This window comes from Scyliorhinus torazame, chromosome 16 (assembly GCF_047496885.1).
Source record: "Scyliorhinus torazame isolate Kashiwa2021f chromosome 16, sScyTor2.1, whole genome shotgun sequence".
Lineage (NCBI taxonomy): Eukaryota > Metazoa > Chordata > Chondrichthyes > Carcharhiniformes > Scyliorhinidae > Scyliorhinus > Scyliorhinus torazame.
In genome coordinates, this window is record NC_092722.1 from 11,261,493 (window position 1) to 11,287,131 (window position 25,639).

Consider the following 25,639-nt stretch of genomic DNA (forward strand, 5'->3'; position numbering starts at 1 on the left):
AATCGTGGAGTTCTGTACCCAGAGGAGCATGGATGTTCCATCACTCATTTAAGGCTGGGTCAAACAGATTTTTGGTGTCTGGGGAATCAAAGGCTATGGGGAGCAGGCAGGAAAGTTGAGTTGAACCTCAAGGCCAGCCCTGATCGCATTGAATGGTGGCGTAGGCTCGATGGACTATGTGACCCACTCTTCGCGTTTCTTATGTTGTTCCAGTTATTTCTGTCCCGGCAAATGCTGCCCGTTGACTGTCCTGACTTAACTGTTGTAGATTGTAGAGAAGCTTTAAGAGATCATGAGGTTAGCCACTTTTTGAAAGTATCGATTCTGCTCTTCAGCCATAATTTGGCCTGGCTGTCCCAGTTAAACTTCTATTTACTGTTAACCTCAAGATATTGATGGTTGGGGCCTGAACAGTGACGGTTAAGGGAGCTATCTGAACTTTCTCTTGTTGAAGATGATTGGTATCTGGCAGTTAGGTGGTGTGAATGTTGCTTGTCACCTGCTAACCTAAGAAGTCGGCCAGCATGAGCTACTTCATTATTGGAGGATTTGGGAATGGATCTTAGCACTGTGAAATTGCAAGCCCCACTCTTAACCATATGACAAATCAAACTTAATCGATGAGCTGAAGGTGGTTGGACTATGAACATTTTCCTGAAAAACTCCTGCAGTGATGCTGCAGACATACAATAATGCACTCAAACAACCAATAATTGCCTTCTTTTGTGTGAATTATAACTCTGGTTCCTGGATTCTGTTTGACCTCCATTGGCTTCACTCACCTTTGCTCAGGCCCCTTGGTGCCACATTCAGCTCAATGGTGCCATGATGTTCTGGAGAGCTACTCCCACCTCGCCCTGCCATTCATTCTTTATTTGCACCCAAATCTAATTCAGAGCTGCAACAGAGTCCAGAAACACGTGATTCCTGAATCTGGTGCAATGTCTCCTGATAGTCTTGATGATTGTTTCCCTCACTTTACTGCTAATTGCCCACAGATTAATTCCCCAATTTTGGAAATCAGCCAGAGTTAAGATCAATACATTATTAAGACCCTTCCAAGCCCAGCACAGTGGTGCCAATCGCAACTGTGCTGCTGTGTCAAGCAAAGTTGGCGGGAGGAGGTGTGTGTGGAAGGAAGAGGGAGGATAAAGTCTGGATGCTTTTGTACTGTAGCCTCTCGGCCATGGTTGGTACATATGATGAGGCAAATGAGAGCAAGGAGAAAAGGCTAAGCTTGATTTCATTACTGTCTAAAATGTTACGTTAGTGCCAATAGAAATTCTTCAGTTAGTTTCTATAGTTTGCACATGTTGCATTAACATTATATAAATTAAATCCAGATTGAAAACAGCCCACTTCTTTGATAAAATTCTGAACTGTTGAGAATTTTAGCAGACCAAAGCTCAAATGTTTTTATGCTGCACATTTAAATTACTTGAAACATTGCAGAATGTGGTTGTTTTTGATTAAGTAACACCGACAGGAGAGGTCATTTATAAACTGCTATATCATAAAACCAAGTGAGGGTAAAAAAAACACATTTTTGCACACTTGGAAAAAAATTGTGTGTTTTATGGTTCCATGCAACCCAGCGGCAGCTGGATTGAAACTACTCTAGATAATTAATGTGGTTTTCCATTTCTACAAATCATAGGGACATGAATACACCTTTCATCCTATTTTGCCATTCAATGATATGGATAATCTATATCTTAACTTCATCTGCCCACGATGGCTCCAGAACCCTTGATAACCTTGCAGTAAAAAAAGACGAGCAATTTGGGGTTTAAATTTTCAACTGGCCTATCCTCACAAACCTTTTTGGGGGGGAAGAGTTCCAGATTTCCAATACATTTTATATGAAGAAGTCTTTCCTGACGATCACCCTTGACGGGCCTGGTTCAGTTATAAGGTGTGATCATCACGGCTGTGGTTTTACCATGTAATTACTTTGGGATTAACAAATGGAGCAATGGGAAACCATCGCATAAATGTCAAAAGACCACATGATTGTGAAAGGAATCGCATTTATGACTGACATCAACCCCACCTTTTCTCCTGCCCATTGTGGCTATATGTAGCAATCTGACTGCTACTAACTGAGCACAGTCAAAAGATATGGGGCGGGATTCTCTCCCCCGGCCGGGTGGGAGAATCGCCGGGGCGCCGTGCGAATCACGCCACGCCTCCCCGACCCCCGCATGCGATTTCCCCCCCCCCCCCCAAAACCAGTGGCACGCAAATCGCGCCGGGCCGCTCGGAGAATCGCCGCAAACGGCGAGCCGTGATTCTCCGGCCCGGATGGGCCGAGTGGCCGGCGGAAAAAATGACAGTCCCGCCGGCGCCGTTCTAACCTGCTCTCGGGCCGGTGGGACGTGGGGCTTCAAGGGCCGGGAGCAGCCTGTGGTGGGGGGGAAGGGGATTCCAACCCCGGGGAGGCCCTCCGGAGTGGCCTGGCCTCCGATCGGGACCCACCCACTTTCTTCCGCCGTCAAGCCTGGATCCATGCGCCATTTTTGTGCGGGATGGCCTGGGGGAGGACGACCACCGCACGTGCGCTAGTTGGCACTGGCCCAACTGCGCATGCGCGGGACCCAAGGCACCGCGTCTTTTACGCGGCTCCGGGTATCTGACGCCGCGCCGAGGCCCCGCCCCCGTAAATCGCGTGACGCCCCTGCTAGCCCCACTGAGGGCGGAGAATAGGGGTCTGGGAACGGGAGCCGACGCCGGAGTAAAACACTCCGGTTTTTACTCCGGCGTCGGCACTTAGACTCCCGTTGGGAGAATCCCACCCAAGGAACTGAGAGACTCCTTTTTTAAAAAGATTTTCCAATTAAGGGGCAATTTAGCATGGCCAATCCACCTACCCTTTGGCTTGTGGGGGTGAGACCCACGCAGACACTGGGAGAATGTGCAACTCCACACAGACAGTGAGGGGCTGGGATCGAACCCGGGTCCTCGGTGTCGTGAGGCAGCAGTGCTAACCACTGTGCCATCTGAACTGAGAGGATCCTGATGTGTATGCAGAGTTCTACATTGGGTAATGCATATGCTAATAACAGTCAGAAGAGCACACAACATACTCTTACTGCTTTTGAATGACGCAACACCTGAACTTTGGTGTAACTGTACATATGGGGAGAGATGGTGGGCACAATGGTAATGTCACTGGACTCAATGCATCGACCCAGCCTAATCCTCTGGGGAAGACTGGTCAAACCCCTCCACAGCAGTTGGTGGAAATCAAATTCAGTTAATAAACGTGGAATGTAAAACTAATCTCAGTAATGGTGACCATTATCTATTTTCGTTTCAAACCCACCTGTTTAAGTAATATCCTTTTGGGAGCAAAATCTGCTTTCCTTACCCGGCCTGGCCTACATGTGACTCCAGACCCACAGCAATGTGATTGACTTTTAACTTCCCTCAGTTCAAGGGCAATCAGGCATTAGGCAACAAACCCTGGCCTTGCCAGCGACGCCAAAATCCCATAACAGAATTGAAACAAAAGAAAATTAACATTAAATTTTAAAATTGATTATATTGGTGATATTAACCTATATATAATTATAACTTTATTGTCACAAATAGGTTTACATTAACACTGCAATTAAGTTACTATGAAAAGCCCCTCGTCGCCACACTCCGGTGCCTGTTAGGGTGCACAGAGGGAGAATTCAGAATGTCCAATTCACCTAACAGTCTTTCGGGACTTGTGGGAGGAAACCGGAGCACTCGGAGGAAACCCACGCAGACACGGGGAGAACGTGCAGACTCCGCACAGACAGCGACCCAAGCCGGGATCGAACCTGGGACCCTGGAGCTTTGAAGCAACAGTGCTAACCACTGTGCTACCGTGCTGCCCAACAATTCAGTGGCTTTGTCTGGAAACCAAGTTGTGTGAAAGCAGATGTTTGTTGGTTTTTAAACCCATGAATTTGTTCCCATTTGTTCATAATGACAAACTTAAGCACTTTTTCATATTATTTATTTCAAGTTTTCCAGTGCACTGTTATGATCCCCATAAAGACCGGTAACTTTTAAAGAGAAGTTTGAACTTCAGTTAATGACTGAAGGAATGACAAGTCAAGGTTTCACATTTCAAACTTATTATTGCAACACATAACTTTTTTAAAAATGTGACAAAACATTGTTTATTTCTGTATGCAATTTATACTTACACAAGAGAAAGGTGTTTCCCTGTTTTTTTTTAAATTTAGAGTACCCAATTCAATTTCTTTTTCCAATTAAGGGGCAATTTACCGAGTCCAATCCACCTAGCCTGCACATCTTTGGGTTGTGGGGGCGAACACGGGGAGAATTTGCAAACTCCACACGGACAGTGACCCAGAGCCGGGATCGAACTTGGGGCCCTCGGCGCCGTGAAGCATCAGGGCTAACCCACTGTGCCACCGTGCTGCCCTGGAGATTCCCTGTTTAACTCCTAGCACAAGCGACAGTCTCATAAGACCATAAGACATAGGAGCGGAAGTAAGGCCATTCGGCCCATCGAGTCCACTCCACCATTCAATCATGGCTGATTTCAACTCCATTTACCCGCTCTCTCTCCATAGCCCTTAATTCCTCGAGAAATCAAGAATTTATCAACTTCTGTCTTAAAGACACTCAACGTCCCGGCCTCCACCGCCCTCTGTGGCAATGAATTCCACAGACCCACCACTCTCTGGCTGAAGAACTTTATCCTCATCTCTGTTCTAAAGTGACTCCCTTTTATTCTAAGGCTGTGCCCCCGGGTCCTAGTCTCCCCTGCTAATGGAAACAACTTCCCTACATCCACCCTATCTAAGCCATTCATTATCTTGTAAGTTTTTATTAGATCTCCCCTCAACCTCCTAAACTCCAATGAATATAATCCCAGGATCCTCAGACGTTCATCGTATGTTAGGCCTACCATTCCTGGGATCATCCGTGTGAATTTCCGCTGGACCCGCTCCAGTGCCAGTATGTCCTTCCTGAGGTGTGGGGCCCATATTTGCTCACAGTATTCTAAATGGGGCCTAACTAATGCTTTATAAAGCTTCAGAAGTACATCCCTGCTTTTATATTCCAAGCCTCTTGAGATGAATGACAACATTGCATTTGCTTTCTTAATTACGGACTCAACCTGCAAGTTTACCTTTAGAGAATCCTGGACTAGGACTCCCAAGTCCCTTTGCACTTCAGCATTATGAATTTTGTCACTGTTTAGAAAATAGTCCATGCCTCTATTCTTTTTTCCAAAGTGCAAGACCTCGCACTTGCCTACGTTGAATTTCATCAGCCATTTCTTGGACCACTCTCCTAAACTGTCTAAATCTTTCTGCAGCCTCCCCACCTCCTCCATACTACCTCCCCCTCCACCTATCTTTGTATCATCGGCAAACTTAGCCAGAATGCCCCCGTCCCGTCATCTTGATCGTTAATATATAAAAAGAACAGCTGTGGCCCCAACGCTGAACCCTGCGGGACACCACTCGTCACCGGTTGCCATTCCGAAAAAGAACCTTTTATCCCAACTCTCTGCCTTCTGCCTGACAGCCAATCGTCGATCCATGTTAGTACCTTGCCTCGAATACCATGGGCCCTTATTTTACTCAGCAGTCTCCCGTGAGGCACCTTATCAAAGGCCTTTTGGAATGGCCTCCTGAAATGGTTAAACATTACACTCCCCTTAATTTTCCAGGAATCAGTCTAAAATTACTCTCAACTCCCGATAGCTTGCTTTTTACTTTCCTGTAATCGCAGGACTGTCTTTTCCTGTGAGGGGCACTCTGTAGGTCCCTTCCTCTAGCTCCAGCCTCGGCAGATCTTCCAGTTTTCTTTAACCCTCATGAATTCAATTTTCACTCTGACCACGAACTCTCACATGCATTCAGCATGGTGAATGATGGAATCATAATTTTCTCTGCATCAGGTGCAGGCCTGACCGCTTCTACCTTTTGCTGTCTACCTCTCTGATGGCTGCAGACAAAGCTGAAAGCCTATTTTCCTGTTATATTTACGGATTTACAGGGAAACCTGTAACCTGATCGCAAAATGGCTTTCTCTCACCCTCTTCCCCTTAGCAACAGGAAACACATTAGCTTTGTATCTAAATAGATGTGTTAATTTGTTATCTTTTATCCCAACTCCCTTTTCATCTTAAAGGTAAGTGGATAACTTGCAAAACCACTGTTTACAATTCAATGCCAATAATACCTTTCTGGCACTTGAGAGACTCTAGGTGGAGTGGTGTGGGGTGTCTATTCATGGTATATTCTGAAAATGTGGTCGTAGCGTAAATATCTTGCACCACTTTCTCGTGAAATAATCTGAGCCCTCCTTTGAACTCTAACAATCAAACCACCCAGACTTGCTGACGGGCAGACTCCAGAGCAGGTTACATGACCTACTTCATTTATCCCAAATTTAAAGCTCAAAATATAATCTTGTAAAGCCAAATGTTTCAGCCCTAAAACACAATCTTACTTACAAACCTCACAATTGTAACAACTGCAAAGCAACCGAGAATGTTAACAGAAGCTACAAAATTACTCTATAGCTCGGGTAAAGAACAAAATGGAGAGACGAGCAAGTGAGTGTTATTTAGCGGGAACGTGATTGGGTGATAAAGCAGCTTGCTGGCCAGAGCCAGGATTAGAGGAGGCACTTGTCTCTGTTCATGCTTGTATCTAAACACCCACTCAGATCTTCATATTGCAGCAGAGAGCTTTGTTTCCTTTAACTGTGACTTTGCGCATGCGAGTCTGGCATTTGTTGTCCTTGGCTGCAGGAAAAGTATGCTTTTTCCTTGTGATTTTTTTTTTTTGTCCTATGTATTTTTGTTGTCTTCCTTGGGCTTTGTCTGGCTAGCTATAGCACGAAGCAAGATATCCCAAGGGTAGTTGTGTGGATAGTTTGTGCAATAATGTTCAGGAGAAAGACATTGCAACTCTTACAATGCCAAATGCTTGACTGAATATAGACCGAAAGGGAAACCTATTTAGTCAGATTACCTACTGTCGCAAATTTGAAAATGTCTGTCTCTGAAGACATTTTATATTGGTACTCAAAAGACATAACTCCCAATTAGAAGAGCGAGTCTGCTGCTTTGTTTGTCCCAGTTAAGTCAACTTCAGTGAATTGCAACAGATTGCAGCCCTAGCAATGTACGCCGAAAATGTATTTTTCCAGCAGGCCAATTGTAAAAGAACCCCCAGCAAGAGGGTTAACATGAAAGTTATGAGATAAACTGGATTAGAGTTACCAATACTAAAATATATTAAACTACACTCTGGCAGGACTCACTATTTCTCGGGAATGATGGGAAAGTAGTCAAGAGAGCATTGTTACTGTAATGTGACGTTATAATTTAGATTTTGTTGTATTTTAGTTAATACTTTGAATCTGAATATTGCATCCATTTCCTTTCTCTCAGCATAAACATATAGCATTGAAGATACAATCGGAGAGAAAAGCACATTATCTACTAATTATGTGGAATTTATTCAATATTCTTCCCTCCTCTCCCAATTGCAATGACTCATTATAACATATATGGTAATTAATTGAGTACTGGGACTCCCTACTATATTTTGAGCAGCAAATTGTTATATTATCTCTTATCTACCCAGATTAACTTGAGCCGGAAGATGAACATGTATTTTTTTTAGAGAATCTGCGAGAATATGTCATGAAAGCTTTGGGTACAATACAATGTGAGCATTAAGGGAAAACAGCAATATTGCTGTATTGCTCATATTGATGCTGCAGTATTGATACTACAGTGTATCATTAAATTTGTGACAATACGTGGGCACAATGAAAGGTAATAAAGATGTATTAATAGTATTCGCAAAGCTGTTGGAAAAATGCTGACCCAAGTTCTGTTTTGTGCCTTGCTGGTGAAAAATGTAACTACAGGATGATCAATGAAGCTGGAAGTATAATGGGTGTAATCACAAATGATGCATCGGTGGTTTTGTTATGACTGCAGCCATGCAGTGCCACTCGAGGAAGGTCACAATGGAAAAGGAGGCATGCAAATGAAGTTATAAATTACAATTGAAGAACAATATTTTGATGTGTTGGATGGGGACTGTCAGAGCAGCAAGATGTAATTCATGAGTTCATTATAGCACGGAGGTGCTTGACAGCTGAGCCATGCCAAAAGGAAAATTTATTCTTCGGTTTGTGCTGACAGGAAATGGCAGATCATATGAGCAGTTTGTGCAGATGCAATGAGACCTTACAATGAAATTGTGTTGCTCTGACAGTCTTGTCAACCCTTGTTATTTACGCTTTCAACTAACGATTTTCAATTCAATAGAAAAAGGAACAATTTAGTATTTCTCTGTGTCTGTGTGTGTGTCTCTCTCTGTCTGTCTTTCTCTGTCTGTCTCTCTCTCTCTCTCTCTGTCCCTGTGTGTGTTTGTGTGTGTCTCTCTCTCTCTCCATCTGTGTTTTCTCTCTGCCTCTCTGTCTCTGTCTCTGCCTCTCTGTCTCTACCTCTCTGTCTCTACCTCTCTGTCCCTCTCTCTTGCTCTCTCTCTCCCTCCTCCCTCTCTGGCGCTGTCTCTCTCTTTCTAGTTCTGTTTGTGTGTCTCTCTCTGTCTCTGTGTGTGTGTGTGTGTGTATGTATGTCTCGGTGTGTGTTTGTCTGTCTGTCTGTGTGTGTCTGTGTGTCTGTGTGTGTGTGTGTGTGTCTCTGTGTGTGTGCGTCTGTGTGTGTGTGTATGTATGTCTGTGTGTGTGTGTATGTATGTCTGTGTGTGTGTCTGTGTGTGTGTGTGTCTGTGTGTGTGTGTGTCTGTGTGTGTGTGTCTGTGTGTGTGTGTCTGTCTCTGTGTGTGTGTGTGTCTCTGTGTGTGTGTCTGTCTGTGTGTGTGTCTGTGTGTGTGTGTGTGTCTGTCTCTGTGTGTCTCTGCGTGTGTGTGTGTGTCTCTGCGTGTGTGTGTCTCTGCGTGTGTGTGTCTCTGCGTGTGTGTGTGTCTCTGCGTGTGGGTGTGTCTCTGCGTGTGGGTGTGTCTCTGCGTGTGTGTGTGTGTCTCTGCGTGTGTGTGTGTGCCTCAGTGTGTGTGTCTCTCTGAGTGTCTCTCTCTTTCTGTCTCTCTCTCTGTCTCTCTCTCTGTCTCTCTCGCTCTCTGTCTCTCTCGCTCTCTGTCTCTCTCGCTCTCTGTCTCTCTCGCTCTCTGTCTCTCGCTCTCTCTCCCTTGCTCTCTCTCTCTCCCTCGCTCCGTCTCTCCCTCGCTCCATCTCTCCCTCGCTCCGTCTCTCCCTCGCTCCATCTCTCCCTCGCTCCGTCTCTCCCTCGCTCCGTCTTTCCCTCGCTCCATCTCTCCCTCGCTCCGTCTCTCCCTCGCTCCGTCTCTCCCTCGCTCCGTCTCTCCCTCGCTCCGTCTCTCCCTCGCTCCGTCTCTCCCTCGCTCCGTCTCTCCCTCGCTCCGTCTCTCCCTCGCTCCGTCTCTCCCTCACTCCGTCTCTCCCTCGCTCCGTCTCTCCCTCGCTCCGTCTCTCCCTCGCTCCGTCTCTCCCTCGCTCCGTCTCTCCCTCGCTCCGTCTCTCCCTCGCTCCGTCTCTCCCTCGCTCCGTCTCTCCCTCGCTCCGTCTCTCCCTCGCTCTCGATCTCTCCCTCGCTCTCGATCTCTCCCTCGCTCTCGATCTCTCCCTCGCTCTCGATCTCTCCCTCGCTCTCGATCTCTCCCTCGCTCTCGATCTCTCCCTCGCTCTCGATCTCTCCCTTACTCTCGATCTCTCGCTCTCGCTCTCGATCTCTCGCTCTCGCTCTCGATCTCTCGCTCTCGCTCCCGATCTCTCGATCTCGATCTCTCGCTCTCGATCTCTCTCTCTCGCTCTCGCTCTCGATCTCTCGCTCTCGATCTTTCGCTCTCGCTCTCGAGCTCTCGATCTCTCGCTCTCTCTGCATGCCTCTCTATCTGCGTTTCTCCCTCATTCTCCCACTATCTGTGTGGCTCTCTCTATCTGCGTATCTTTTTCCGTCTCTCTCTGTGCGTGTCTCTCTCTCTCTCTGTCTGCGTGTCTCTCTCTCTGTCTGCGTGTCTCTCTCTGCGTGACTCTCTCTGTCTGTCTGCGTGTCTCTCTCTTTGTGCAAGTCTCTCTCTCTCTCTGTCTGCGTGTCTCTCTCTCTCTGTCTGCGTGTCTCTCTCTCTCTGTCTGCGTGTCTCTCTCTCTCTGCGTGTCTCTCTCTCTCCGTGTCTCTCTCTCTCTGCGTGTCTCTCTCTCTCTGCGTGTCTCTCTCTCTGCGTGTCTCTCTCTCTCTGCGTGTCTCTCTCTCTCTGCGTGTCTCTCTCTCTGCGTGTCTCTCTCTCTGCGTGTCTCCCTCTGTCTCTCTGTCTGCATGTCTCTCTCTCTGCGTGACTCTCTCTGTCTGTCTGCGTGTCTCTCTCTTTGTGCAAGTCTCTCTCTCTCTCTGTCTGCGTGTCTCTCTCTCTCTGTCTGCGTGTCTCTCTCTCTCTGTCTGCGTGTCTCTCTCTCTCTGCGTGTCTCTCTCTCTCTCTCTGCGTGTCTCTCTCTCTCTGCGTGTCTCTCTCTCTGCGTGTCTCCCTCTGTCTCTCTGTCTGCATGTCTCTCTCTGTCTGTGTGTCTCTCTCTCTCTGTGCAAGTCTCTCTCTGTCTGCGTGTCTCTCTCTCTCTCTGTCTGCATGTCTCTCTCTCTCTGTCTGCGTGTCTCTCTCTCTCGCTGTCTGCGTGTCTCTCTCTCTCTGTCTGCGTGTCTCTCTCTGTCTGCGTGTCTCTCTCTGTCTGCGTGTCTCTCTCTGTCTGCGTGTCTCTCTCTGTCTGCGTGTCTCTCTCTGTCTGCGTGTCTCTCTCTGTCTGCGTGTCTCTCTCTGTCTGCGTGTCTCTCTCTGTCTGCGTGTCTCTCTCTCTCTCTCTGTGCAAGTCTCTCTCTCTGCAAGTCTCTCTCTCGGTCTGTCTGTGTGTCTCTCGCTCTCGCTGTCTGCGTGTCTCTCTCTATCTGTCTGCGTGTCTCTCTCTATCTGTCTGCGTGTCTCTCTCTATCTGTCTGCGTGTCTCTCTCTATCTGTCTGCGTGTCTCTCTCTATCCGTCTGCGTGTCTCTCTCTATCTGTCTGCGAGTCTCTCTGTCTGCGAGTCTCTCTGTCTGCGAGTCTCTCTGTCTGCGAGTCTCTCTGTCTGCGAGTCTCTCTGTCTGCGAGTCTCTCTGTCTGCGAGTCTCTCTGTCTGCGAGTCTCTCTGTCTGCGAGTCTCTCTGTCTGCGAGTCTCTCTGTCTGCGAGTCTCTCTGTCTGCGAGTCTCTCTGTCTGCGAGTCTCTCTGTCTGCGAGTCTCTCTGTCTGCGAGTCTCTCTGTCTGCGAGTCTCTCTGTCTGCGAGTCTCTCTGTCTGCGAGTCTCTCTGTCTGCGAGTCTCTCTGCCTGCGAGTCTCTCTGCCTGCGAGTCTCTCTGCCTGCGAGTCTCTCTGCCTGCGAGTCTCTCTGCCTGCGAGTCTCTCTGTCTGCGAGTCTCTCTGTCTGCGAGTCTCTCTGTCTGCGAGTCTCTCTGTCTGCGAGTCTCTCTGTCTGCGAGTCTCTCTGTCTGCGAGTCTCTCTGTCTGCGAGTCTCTCTGTCTGCGAGCCTCTCTGTCTGCGAGCCTCTCTGTCTGCGAGCCTCTCTGTCTGCGAGCCTCTCTGTCTGCGAGCCTCTCTGTCTGCGAGCCTCTCTGTCTGCGAGCCTCTCTGTCTGCGAGCCTCTCTGTCTGCGAGCCTCTCTGTCTGCGAGCCTCTCTGTCTGCGAGCCTCTCTGTCTGCGTGCCTCTCTGTCTGCGAGTCTCTCTGTCTGCGAGTCTCTCTGTCTGCGAGTCTCTCTGTCTGCGAGTCTCTCTGTCTGCGAGTCTCTCTGTCTGCGAGTCTCTCTGTCTGCGAGTCTCTCTGTCTGCGAGTCTGTCTGTCTGCGAGTCTGTCTGTCTGCGAGTCTGTCTGTCTGCGAGTCTCTCTGTCTGCGAGTCTCTCTGTCTGCGAGTCTCTCTGTCTGCCTGTCTCTCTGTCTGCCTGTCTCTCTCTCTGTCTGCCTGTCTCTCTCTCTGTCTGCCTGTCTCTCTCTGTCTGCCTGTCTCTCTCTCTGTCTGCCTGTCTCTCTCTCTGTCTGCCTGTCTCTCTCTCTGTCTGCCTGTCTCTCTCTCTGTCTGCCTGTCTCTCTCTCTGTCTGCCTGTCTCTCTCTCTGTCTGCCTGTCTCTCTCTCTGTCTGCCTGTCTCTCTCTCTGTCTGCCTGTCTCTCTCTCTGTCTGCCTGTCTCTCTCTCTGTCTGCCTGTCTCTCTCTCTGTCTGCCTGTCTCTCTGTCTGTGTTTCTCTCTCTCTCTCTGTCTGAGTGTCTCTCTCTCTCTCTCTCTCTCTGTCTGCATGTCTCTGTCTGCGTGTCTCTCTCTGTCTGCGTGTCTCTCTCTGTCTGCGTGTCTCTCTCTGTCTGCGTGTCTCTCTCTGTCTGCGTGTCTCTCTCTCCCTCTGCGTGTTTCTCTCTTTCTGTCTGCGTGTCTCTCTCTCTCTCTCTTTGCGTCTCTCTCTCTCTCTGCGTGTCTCTCTCTCCATCTCTCTCTCTGCATGTCTCTCTCACTGCGTGTCTCTCTCTCCATCTCTCTGCATGACTCTCTGTCGGCGTGTGTCTCTCTCTGTCGGCGTGTGTCTCTCTCTGTCGGCGTGTGTCTCTCTCTGTCTGCCTGTCTCTCTGTCTGCGTGTCTCTCTCTCTGTCTGCGTGAATCTCTCACTCTGTCTGCGTGTGTCTCTCTCTTTCTGTCTGTGTGTCTCTCTCGCTCTCTGCGGATCTCTCTCTCTCTGCGGATCTCTCTCTCTGCGGGTCTCTCTCTCTGTGGATCTCTCTGTCTGCGGATCTCTCTGTCTGCGGATCTCTCTCTGTCTGCGGGTCTCTCTGTCTGCGGGTCTCTCTCTCTGTCTGTGGGTCTCTCTCTCTGTCTGCAGGTCTCTCGCTCTGTCTGCATGTCTCTCTCTGTCTGCGTGTCTCTCTCTCTGTCTGCGTGTCTCTCTCTCTGTCTGCGTGTCTCTCTCTGTCTACGTGTCTCTCTCTGTCTACGTGTCTGTGTCTATGTGTCTCTCTCTCGGTCTGCGTGTCTCTCTCTCTGTCTGCGTGTCTCTCTGTCTGCGTGTCTCTCTCTCTGTCTGCGTGTCTCTCTCTCTGTCTGCGTGTCTCTCTCTCTGTCTGCGTGTCTCTCTCTCTGTCTGCGTGTCTCTCTCTCTGTCTGCGTGTCTCTCTCTCTGTCTGCGTGTATCTCTCTCTGTCTGCGTGTGTATCTCTCACTGTCTGCGTGTATCTCTCTCTCTGCGTGTATCTATCTCTCTGTCTGCGTGTATCTCTCTCTCTGTCTGCGTGTCTCTCTCTCTCTGTCTGCGTGTCTCTCTCTCTGTCTGTGTGTCTCTCTCGCTCTCTCTGTCTGCGTGTCTCTCTCGCTCTGTCTGCGTGTCTCTCTCTGTCTGCGTGTCTCTCTCTCTGTCTGCGTGTCTCTCTCTCTCTGTCTGCGTGTCTCTCTCTCTGTCTGCGTGTCTCTCTCTCTGTCTGTGTGTCTCTCTCTGTCTACGTGTCTCTCTCTGTCTGCGTGTCTCTCTCTGTCTGCGTGTCTCTCTCTGTCTGCGTGTCTCTCTCTGTCTGCGTGTCTCTCTCTGTCTGCGTGTCTCTCTCTGTCTGCGTGTCTCTCTCTGTCTGCGTGTCTCTCTCTGTCTGCGTGTCTCTCTCTCTCTCTCTCTGTCTGCATGTCTCTCTCTCTCTCTCTGTCTGTCTCTCTCTCTCTGTCTGTGTGTCTCTCTCTCTCTGTCTGTCTCTCTCTCTGTCTGTCTCTCTCTCTCTGTCTGTGTGTCTCTCTCTGTCTGCTTGTCTCTCTCTCTGTCTGCATGTCTCTGTCAGCGTGTAACTCTCTATCTGCCTGTTTGTGTGTGTCTCTCTCTCTATCTATCTGTCTGCGTGAATCTCTCTATCTGCCTGTTTGTGTGTGTCTCTCTCTCTATCTGCCTGTGTCTCTCTCTCTCTCTATCCGTGTCTCTATCTGTGTCTGTGTTGTGTACTTGCCACGAAAATATCACCCACGAAAAGTCTCCTTCACTAGGCTCATGTGGAAGTTTTAATCTGAATTCATATAAAATCAGCGTTCCTGTGCGGTGGTTTTGGATATATTATGTGAACACTGACAATTTGTTGAAAAAAGTTGGTGCCAACTACACACCCTACCAACTGCCCAATGCCTACATTTTAAACTAAACAGCTGTTTAGAAATTATGCATGTTGCATCATGGGTTTGCCTTGTTCAGATATAGCACCAATCTGTTGTAATAAAGCACAAGGCATTATTGTCAACAAAGTGTAATGGTCTGTACTCGATGAGTATCGATGAGTGTTTACATTCCCTTCATGGTTCATATTCATCAGTTAATTTGGACTTGGATTGGAGATTTTATTGAAGTGACAGCCATCAAATGTAACACACAATATATAGTGGACAATGAATTCTTAATATAAAGCAAAATTTAATTGATCCAACTGTGTTACAGAAATCATTTCATTTTAATTGTTGCATTGTGTTATTATGATTTATGCATCAGTGCTGTGTGATTTAGAATCCATATAGAATCGAACTGGAGAACAGTGTTACATGGGCCAGATTTTACAGGGGTAATAATGGTGAACCGGGTCACATTGGAAGTCAATACGCACATAGAATAATGTGGCAGTCCAGAGGTTGCCATCAGTGATTGTACATTTGTGTTTTTGAGCTCCCTGCAGAGTGCAATTAATGAACGGTCTATAAAATGACCAGAATTTCCAATCTAACACTTTAACCTTGCTGTAAAAATTGTTGAAAAAGTTACCCTTTGTTGCATAAGGTGTAACTACATTTTAAATGACTTACTAACTTCATGATTACTGCTGAACACCCTCACAGGCCCTGAAAAACTAGTTTTATATTGGTAGAATGTCGAATTTCTCCAATCTGGTTCAAAAAAAAAAAAATGCATTTAAGCAATGGCCCAGATTATGCTGTCAGAAACTCCTGGAGTCTACACATTCACAGAATAACACGGAAATCCAAAAGTTGCGGTCAGTGAATCTACGCTTCTTCAAAGAGCAGACAGATTTCAACATATTGCAATTTCTACTGCAATCGTGATTTGATGGAAACGTCTATGCTTCTAGTCACTTTGTAAAATTCCTTGGAAAAAAATAATTCTTGATGAATGGCGTATTGCTAGATTTTGAACTTCATACTTACTCCTAAACACACTCACTGGTCCTGAAAAGATGTTTTTGTGTTTATGGAATGTCAGATATCTCCCCAAAAAATGAAAGAAATCTTCCAAATATTTTAAAAATATTTAAAATCTCATCTTTCAACTTCTAGCTTAATCAAATCAAAGTCCCTGAAATTTAAAATTGTAGGTAAAGAGATCTGGGTTTTAATTTCCTGTTATACTATAAATGAATGCTTCATTGTAATTGATTCCTTACCTACTTCTGCAGGTCAAGACACCCCCGACTTGGTGTCAGATTTATGCTGCTGTCGGTATTGTGAAAAAACACAACACAGATCTCAAGCTTTCTTCGAGGCCGGCAGCGAGCACTGTTGCTTCGTTGCTGACCACCATAATCTGGGCATAGTGGATGTTTTACACCCAATGAAGCAATGGAAATGTTGTTTTTGGAGAAACAACAGAACTTTCTGACTCTCCTGCTGTCCTTTTCTTGCCTAAGTAAGCTGGGTTTAGGTGTGGTGCCATTCTTTTTCCCATTTATCATTTTGTTTTCTTGAGGGTGTTGACTCTTGGGGTAAGGTGTCAGAAGGCTGCCAGCTCACCGTGTCATTTTTCAGGTTTGAGCTTAGATGGTATTGGCAAGGTATTAGAACAGAGCCAAACCCAAACCCTCCTCAGTTGAAGAAATACAATGGGATCCCTGGCTAATTTTACTGTTTCCTAATTCAGTAACATTGCATTCAACTGTGGCACCTTTATTACCGTTCTGACTGATGCCAGCTGAAGTAACCTCAACCAGTATTCAAACGTGCAGCTTACTGAGCAATTTTTATTGCTACAACAATTAATTTCAGAAAAAAACTGCCATTTTGGCATTACTTTTTTTTTTAAATTAAGGCACTTCCGTTTGGGTTCTAATTATGTATTTCGATGCACAATCTACAGTTCATGTTTGAAAGATGTGTGGGAAGAGAGAGATGAGTTTTTCAGTGAAGGAATGGAAAAGCCATAATGAAACATGTAATTAATTTGTGAAGGAAGTGAACAAATATTTGTGAAAGAAAAACACTTTGTTATAAAAAAAGGAAAGAAAAAAAAAGTGTACATCTTTAGTGCCTTTCATTACCACCAGCGTGCTGACTAACTCAAAGTGCTTTACAGGCAACGAGGTGCTTAAGTGTAGTCACTGATGTCATGTAGGAAACCCAGCAGCCAATTTGCGCGTAGCTAACTCCCACTAACAGCACTGTGGTAATGACCAGATCATCTATTTTTGTGATGGTGAGTGATGGGTAAATTCCATTCACTATTCCTGCATGTTAACCTTTTGTAATTTGTGTCCCAAGAGACCCAGATCCCTCTGTACCACAAGGTTCTGCAATTTCTTTCCATTTAAATAATGTGCTGCTTTTTTATTGTGGACAAGTTCTAATTTTCCCACATGATACTCCATCTGCCAAATCTTTGCCCAGGAATGGCCTCCTGTTACATCGCGTTCTGCATTCCAAGAGTAAAGTATTGCTGAGAAAACATTGCTGTGCTCTCTCGGGACATAATCTTCCATAAACAGATGCGATAAGCGTTGATGTTTTAAAATTGGAGAGTAAAAACATTTACAGGTGATAATGAAGCAGAGAAATGCCTTATTGTATTATCACTTATGGATTTCTGTTTCTAGTTAATTCAGGGACTAACATGGTATTTGAAGAATATTATTTTGCATTGGTATTTATATGCAGTTCTCATTAGAGGAACTTTGCATTGGAGACATAATAACCCTTGTTTGCTTCAATTAATTGTTACTCGTTTTTAAGTGTCTCATGGTACCGTTTGTCTTTCTTCCACTCTTTCACCTGACCCTCTTTAGTTACACGAGAGCAGCTATGATGCTGGAAAGGCCTTACAGCGACTTGTAAAGAAGCCTGTGCCCAAATTAATTGAAAAATGTTGGTCCGAGGATGAAATGGTAAGCAAAACTATTTTAATTTTTAAAACGAGCTAAGGAAACTTGAATGCTTTTAATACACTTTAAAAACTTTTTTAAGACTATGAGAATGAGATCCTGGTCTAAGAGCAATGTAAAGTTGTTGCAAACTGGAACTGGAACAAAATACAAAAAGAAAACACAAGTTCTTCACGATTTTTACTAACGGAATACCTCGATGAATACCTTGAAAAAGTTAAGAATGAGATGATTAAGAAATCAATACGGCATTCTATCTTTTATGTTGGTATGAAGCTTTTCATTCATTTACAATTAGGACCTAACAATGCATGTTTCCTACTGTTCCATTCATAGGATTGAAGCATATATAACACTCTGTGGCTTTATCTGTGTAATTTGCCAGTTAAGGATTTTTAGTGGGAAATTCTGCTTTTCCGAAGAGATCATTAATTAATATAAATTACAATGTATGGACAGTTCCTAGGATGCCTCAGCTGAACCAGGGACATGTTCAGCCATATACACTGTTTTAATTTGCAATCCCAAGTTTGCCATTCAGCCGTTTGAATCTGTGCGCTCCCGTGCCGTACTATCATAGTTTAATTTGAAGTACTTTACGAAAGCCCGTACCTGCATATATCTAAAGACCTCCCTCTTCGGGATCTCCTATTTCTCCCTCAATTCTTCAAATGATGCGAAATGTCCTTCCAGGATCACTTCTTTCAACATGATCACACCTTTTTCCGCCCAGTCTTGGAACATAGCGTCTACTTTTGCACGTTCAAAAAATGGTTTTCTCAGACTGGCATCAATTTTGACGCTGCCCTGAGCTTAAAATGTTTGCGAAACTGCTTCAGTATCTTCAGTGTTCCCACCAAAACCGGGCTCTTCGAGTATTTTTGCAGCACCAACTGGGGTGGCGCTGTCGCCAACGCCCATAGCCCCAACCCCTTACTTGCCCGATTTACTTTCTCTATAGAGCTCCTGATTTTATTTTTCATTTCTTGGACCTATTCACCACCATGCACATAAGAAATTCTAAGCATATTCCATTATGATATAATTTGCATATGCTGTATATGCCGGTGAGCGTCTACAAGTGACAATTTCAGAAATGTTTTATATATGCGAGTGCGTCTGGCCTTATCATATTGCAGCCACTTGAAATCTTCTGGACAGCTGCATCCTGTTTACAAGGCAGATCTGCACCTGGTAGCCTAAACCTTGCCAGTGATGGTACAAGATGCGCTGTTCCTATCTCAAAGGAGGAATTGAATAACAAGCTGTGTCACTGTTGAATATTGTTCAGTCATTCCACATTTTGTGCTCGAGTGGCTTTTGACAGAATTTTAGACTTGTATTGCGTCACATTTAAAATTTTCGAATGAAACTACCAAGGGCCAAAATCTTTCAGAGATGATAGCTATTTTGATAAATAAACACTGTTCATACAATTTTCATGAATGGCTGCAGGGCAAATCACCTTGAATGATGATCTCGCCTGGCTCTTAGGTACAGCTTTATATTTCCTGTTGTTCAAACCAACAGCAGGAATGTTGCTGTATGTATAGGTTTTTATTGTCCCTCCCACTGCCTCATATAACACCTTTGTAGGCTGAGGAAAGAATTTTTTCTGAATTTTGTTTTAAAGATTCTTCTTCCAAACACACGCACACAATTTTTCCCATTTATTCCCTCTTCCTCCTGGTTACTGGTTCCAAAAGTACTGCCAGCTTTACTCCACTTCATCCAAATGGTAGCTATGGGAGCCGGTGGGCTTTTGTGGATTTTTACCAATAACCTACCCTCACAAATGGAGGCAGAGAAGTCGAGGAGCACGAGAAGGCAAAGTTGATGAAATGTTCGGGATCTTAATCCTGTGCACTATTACTGGAACGCCGAGAAGGTTCGGTGCTGGGTAGGGAACCGGATACGGTGTGGGTGATGATGGAGGATGAGGAAGGGGCAAGTAAGGGGTTGGGGCTATGGGCGACACTCCAGTTGGCGCTGCAAAAATACTCGAAGAGCCCGGTTTTAGTGGCAACACTGAAGATGTGGAAGCAGTTTCGCAAACATTTTAAGCTCGGGGCAGCGTCAAAATTGATGCCAGTCTGAGAAAACCACCTGTATGAACGTGCAGAAATAGACGCTATGTTCCAAGACTGGGCGGAAAAAGGTATGATCATGTTGAAAGAGGTGATCCTGGAAGGACATTTCACATCATTTGAAGAATTGCGGGAGAAATATGAGCTCCCGAAGAGGGAGGTCTTTAGATATATGCAGGTACGGGCTTTCGTAAAGAAGACCTTCCCTACGTTCCCAGTGTTACCCCCTTTCTTTGTGGAACAGGTGTTGATGGTGTTGGGAATAGAGGGGGCAATTACCTCGGCTATTTATGGGAAAATTATGGAAGCAAGATCAGAATCCCTGGATGGGGTGAAGGCCAAATGGAAGGAGGAATTGGGTAAGGCGTTGGAGGAATGCATTACGGAGGATAAATGCATCAAACTCGATCAGCACTAATACAATTGAAGGGAATTCACAACACATTTGACGAGGTTGACAATGAGTCACCTGTTGGAAGGGGTTGAGGACATTTGTGAAAGGTGCGAGAGGGGGCCAGCCAATCATGTGCACATGTTTTGGTTGTGCCGAAAACTGACGAGGTTCTGGGGCACCTTCTTTAGCACCATGTCGACAGTGTTACAGATGGACCGAGAACACAGCACCCTGGGGTCCATGAAATGAAAATCGCTTATTGTCACCAGTAGGCTTCAAATGAAATTACTGTGAAAAGCCCCTAGTCGCCACATTCCGGCGCCTGTTCGGGGAGGCTGGTACGGGAATTGAACCGTGCTGCTGGCTTGGTCTGCTTTCAAAGGCACCGATTTAGTCCTGTGCTAAACCAGCCGCTGATATTCGGGGTATCGGACTTGCTGGAGCTCAAAACCGGGGTGGGGCCAGATGCTTTAGCCTTCGCGGTGGCGAGGTGGCGGATCCTATTTAGTGGAGGTCAGTTGCTCCACCCCGTGCCCCAGTATGGCTGGGAAACTTAGTGGAGTTTTTGAGCCTCGAGAAGGTTAAATGTAGCTTACGAGAGAATGAGGACAGCTAAAAGGGAAAGGCTAGTTAGTTAGTTGGTGAATTGTCTTCGGGTTGAGGGAGCTATTGTTAAACGTTAGTTAAATGTGTGCAATGTAAATTATGTAAAACATTTTGTAAACGCTAATAAAAATACTTATTAAAAAAAGGATTGGTACAAATAATGTTTTACCTATCCTAGAAAACGATAGGCGGAGCTAGGACCCAGAAGGGTTCCCACAGCAGCACCTTTTGTTTGGAGGAAGCAAGTTGAGTCGAAGGAAATGCTGTTCAATGTGAAAATCAGTTTAACCAGGCAGCGGAGGGGAGTGGTGCATGCAGACTAGTTGGGCCTCCATTTCTTTTTTTTAAATTTAGAGTACCCAATTAATTTTTTCCAATTAAGGGGCAATTTAGCGTGGCCAATCCACCCACCCTGCACATCTTTTGGGTTGTGGGGGCGAAACCCACGCAAACACGGGGAGAATGTGCAAACTCCACACTGAGAGAGACCCAGAGCCGGGATCGAACCTGGGACCTCGGTGCCGTGAGGCACTGCGCCACCGTGCTGCCTTGGGCCTCCATTTCAAGATGAATTGGAGAAACCTCAGGGTTCCTGGTGGGGTGGGGATGCAGGTGGAGAAGGATTGGTTGTCCAACCTAGCTTTAAATATATCAAGCGATATGGGGATCGTGCGTGAAAATGGTCTTCAGTTAGAAGATCAGCTCCGATGTAGTTGAATAGTGGAGCAGGCTTGCGAGGCTGAATGGCCTACTCCAGTTCCTATTTCCTGTGTCCATGATGAAAAGAAGACGAGTAGGACCAGCAAACCTGAAAGTGGTGGAGAACGTGGGAACAGTTGCAGTTATATTTGGGACGAGATTGGACATGGGGAGAAAACATATTGGAAGAAATCAATTATCTTGCCCCTTTATTTTTTTTGAAAATAAGGTTTTTCAATTTTCAATTGACTGGAAAGTTTGCAAATTTGAACTGAGACGGCAAACTGTTTAAAAATGTACAGTCACATTCCAAGATGGTGAGAAACAAACAAAACACCCTCGAGAGTGTGAAGAGAAACATTTCCTGCAATCAAGGTGCCCATCAAAGCTCATAACTGTTTAAGGAAGAGACATTAAAAATGCAAAGTACTGTATATTGAAATAATGGCTGCCACAGACGCAGCCAAAACACCTTGGAAATACACAATGGGTGAAATATTTCAAGGCAAGGCTGACCAGACACTTGAGAGAGATTGCATGTGGCACAGGCGGTGTCAAGAAAGTAGTCAGCGGAGGAAACATGTTGACTGCTGCGCCCCTTCCCTGTGTTGCCTGGTTCGAAGAGCCAACTCTAACAGAAACCTACCAGTGAACCAAGATGTCAATTTTGCAACAACCTCTACATCTGACCGTATCCAAGAAACTAACTAACCTAATTTGGCTGTAGCGTTTAAAATCTACACCTCCAGGACAATCAAAGGACATACCGTATTTTTTTACCTTTTTTATTGGACTCTAAGTCTCTTATTTCTGATTTCTGTGTGTGTTGTGTGGGTGACTGCATGAGCAGCGAATGCTTGATGTCACATTTTATTATTTTTCTTGTGTTTAGTGGCTAATAAATTTGCTTTTTCTTTAACTCAAGAAAACCTTGCTTGATTGGCTCCCTATTTCTCACGGCTTAAGTAATTAAATAGATTCTGATTTCATAGAATCAACAGTGCAGAAGGAGGCCATTCGGCCCATCAAGTCTGCATCGGCTCTTGGAAAGAGCATCCTACTTTTAGGCCCTCACCTCCACCCTATCTCCATAACCCAGTAACCCCACCTAACTTTTTAGACACTAAGGGGCAATTTAGCATGGCCAGTCCACCTAACCTGCACGTCTTTGGACTGTGGGAGGAAACCGGAGCACCCGGAGGAAACCCACGCAGACACGGGGATAAAGTGCAAATTCAACACAAACAGTCCACCCGACGCCGGAATTGAACCTGGGACTATGTAGCAGTGCTAACCACTGCGCCACCGTGCCACTCCTGAAAAGGCTTCTAATTCTGAAAAATGAACTTTGTTGTAACCAACCAAGGAGGTTGAATAAAGAAGTGCCAGTACACCCCTTCTCATCTGGTTGTAACAGTCTCCATTTCACCTTTACGATGTTATCATTCCAGTGCTTCTGATCCGAGGCTGTCTTGCACCTTGGGGGGCCCCGCCCTCTCCCTCTTTGTGGGGACCCAATGACATTGAGCCCCACCCCCAATTACATCAACACCCTTCTGACCACTCCCACCCTCAACTCTCTCAGTGCATGGCACAGAAAACCCAAAATCTCACCTTTGCTGCCCAGTCCGGTTAGAACATAGAAAATACAGCGCATAACAGACCCTTCGGCCCACAATGTTGTGCCGAACCTTTGTCCTAGATTAATCATAGATTACCATAGAATTTACAGTGCAGAAGGAGGCCATTCGGCCCATTGAGTCTGCACCGGCTTTTGGAAAGAGCACCCTACCCGAGGTCAACACCTCCACCCAACACTAAGGGCAATTTTGGACACTAAGGGCAATTTCTCATGGCCAATCCACCCAACCTGCACATCTTTGGACCGTGGGAGGAAACCGGAGCACCTGGAGGAAACCCACGCAGACACTGGGAGGACGTGCAGACTCCGCACAGACAGTGACCCAAGCCAGAATCGAACCTGGGACCCTGGAGCTGTGAAGCAATTGTGCTATCCACAATGCTACCGTGCTGCCCTTAAGAACAAATTAATCTACACTAGCATTCTACCGTATTCCATGTACCTATCCAATAGCTGCTTGAAGGTCCCTAATGTTTCCGACTCAACTACTTCCAGTCTCTGACTGTCTATTCTATCTATTCCCCATATCATCTTATAAACCTCTATCAAGTCACCCCTCATCCTTCTCCGTTTTAATGAGAAAAGGCGTACCACCCTCAACCTTTCCTCGTAAGACCTACTCTCCATTCCAGGCAACATCCTGGTAAATCTCCTTTGCACCTTTTCCGAAGCTTCCACATCCTTCCTAAAATGAGGCGACCAGAACTGTACACAGTCCTCCAAATGTGGCCTTACCAAAGTTTTGTACAGCTGCATCATCACCTCACGGCTCTTAAATTCAACCCCTCTGTTAATGAACGCTAGCACGCCATAGGCCTTCTTCACAGCTCTATCCACTTGAGTGGCAACTTTCAAAGATGTATGAACATAGACCCCAAGGTCTCTCTGCTCCTCCACATTGCCAAGAACTCTACCGTTAACCCTGTATTCTGCATTCATATTTGTCCTTCCAAAATGGACAACCTCACGCTTTTCAGGGTTAAACTCCATCTGCCACTTCTCAGCCCAGCTCTGCATCCTATCTATGTCTCTTTGCAGCCGACAACAGCCCTCCTCACTATCCACAACTCCACCAATCTTCGTATCGTCTGCAAATTTACTGACCCACCCTTCAACTCCCTCATCCAAGTTATTAATGAAAATCACAAACAGCAGAGGACCCAGAACTGATCCCTGCGGTACGCCACTGGTAACTGGGATCCAGGCTGAATATTTGCCATCCACCACCACTCTCTGACGTTTATCGGTTAGCCAGTTTGTCATCCAACTGGCCAAATTTCCCACTATCCCATGCCTCCTTACAGTCTGCATAAGCCTACCATGGGGAACCTTAACAAATGCCTTACTAAAATCCATGTACACTACATCCACTGCTTTACCTTCATCCACATGCTTGGTCACCTCCTCAAAGAATTCAATAAGACTTGTAAGGCAAGACCTACCCCTCACAAATCCGTGCTGACTATCCCTAATCAAGCAGTGTCTTTCCAGATGCTCAGAAATCCTATCCTTCAGTACCCTTTCCATTACTTTGCCTACCACCGAAGTAAGACTAATTGGCCTGTAATTCCCAGGGTTATCCCTAGTCCCTTTTTTTGAACAGGGGCACGACATTCGCCACTCTCCAATCCCCTGGTACCACCCCTGTTGACAGTGAGGACGAAAAGATCATTGCCAACGGCTCTGCAATTTCATCTCTTGCTTCCCATAGAATCCTTGGATATATCCTGTCAGGCCCGGGACACTTGTCTATCCTCAAGTTTTAAAAGATGCCCAACACATCTTCCTTCCGAACAAGTATTTCCTCGAGCTTACCAGTCTGTTTCACACTGTCCTCTCCAACAATATGGCCCCTCTCATTTGTAAATACAGAAGAAAAGTACTCGTTCAAGACCCCTCCTATCTCTTCAGACTCAATACACAATCTCCCTCTACTGTCCTTGATCGGACCTACCCTCGCTCTAGTCATTCTCATATTTCTCACATATGTGTAAAAAGCCTTGGGATTTTCCTTGATCCTACCCGCCAAAGGTTGTTCATGCCCTCTCTTAGCTCTCCTAATCCCTTTCTTCAGTTCCCTCCTGGCTATCTTGTATCCCTCCAGCGCCCTGTCTGAACCTTGTTTCCTCAGCCTTACATAAGTCTCCTTTTTCCTCTTAACAAGACATTCAACCTCTCTTGTCAACCATGGTTCCCTCATTCGACCATCTCTTCCCTGCCTGATCGGGACATACATATCAAGGACACGTAGTACCTGTTCCTTGAACAAGTTCTACATTTCACTTGTGTCCTTCCCTGACAGCCTATGTTCCCAACTTATGCACTTCAATTCTTGTCTGACAACATCGTATTTACCCTTCCCCCAATTGTAAACCTTGCCCTGGTGCACGCACCTATCCCTCTCCATTATTAAAGTGAAAGTCACAGAATTGTGGTCACTATCTCCAAATTGCTCCCCCACTAACAAATCTATCACTTGCCCTGGTTCATTACCAAGTACCAAATCCAATATGGCCCCCCTTGTGGTCGGACAATCTACATACTGTGTTAGAAAAGCTTCCTGGACACACTGCACAAACACCACCCCATCCAAACTACTTGATCTAAAGAGTTTCCACTCAACGTTTGGGAAGTTGAAGTCACCCATGACTACTACCCTGTGACTTCTGCACCTTTCCAAAATCTGTTTCCCAATCTGTTCCTCCACATCTCTCCTACTATTGGGGGGCCTATAGAAAACTCCTAAAAAGGTGACTGCTCCTTTCCTATTTCTGACTTCAACCCATACTACCTCAGTAGGCAGATACTCCTCAAACTGCCTTTCTGCAGCTGTTATACTATCTCTAATTAACAATGCCACCCCCCCCACCTATTTTACCACCCTCCCTAACCTTATTGAAACACCTATAACCAGGGACCTCCAACAACCATTTCTGCCCTTTTCTATCCAAGTTTCCGTGATGGCCACCACATCGTAGTCCCAAGTACCGATCCATGCCTGAAGTTCACCCACCTTATTCTTGATGCTTCTTGCGTTGAAGTATACACACTTCAACCCAT

The 25,639-nt window shown here is 46.0% G+C and overlaps 1 protein-coding gene across 13 annotated transcripts in view; it reads left to right on the plus strand.

The window, feature by feature from the left end:
* Nucleotides 1-25,639, plus strand: part of rerea (arginine-glutamic acid dipeptide (RE) repeats a) — a 708,059-nt gene that overhangs the window by 469,453 nt on the left and 212,967 nt on the right. For all 13 annotated transcript variants that reach the window (XM_072477931.1, XM_072477930.1, XM_072477934.1 and 10 more), the window contains one exon: nt 17,056-17,154. In XM_072477931.1, the coding sequence (XP_072334032.1) occupies nt 17,056-17,154 (99 nt within the window). The remainder of the gene's footprint in view (nt 1-17,055; nt 17,155-25,639) is intronic.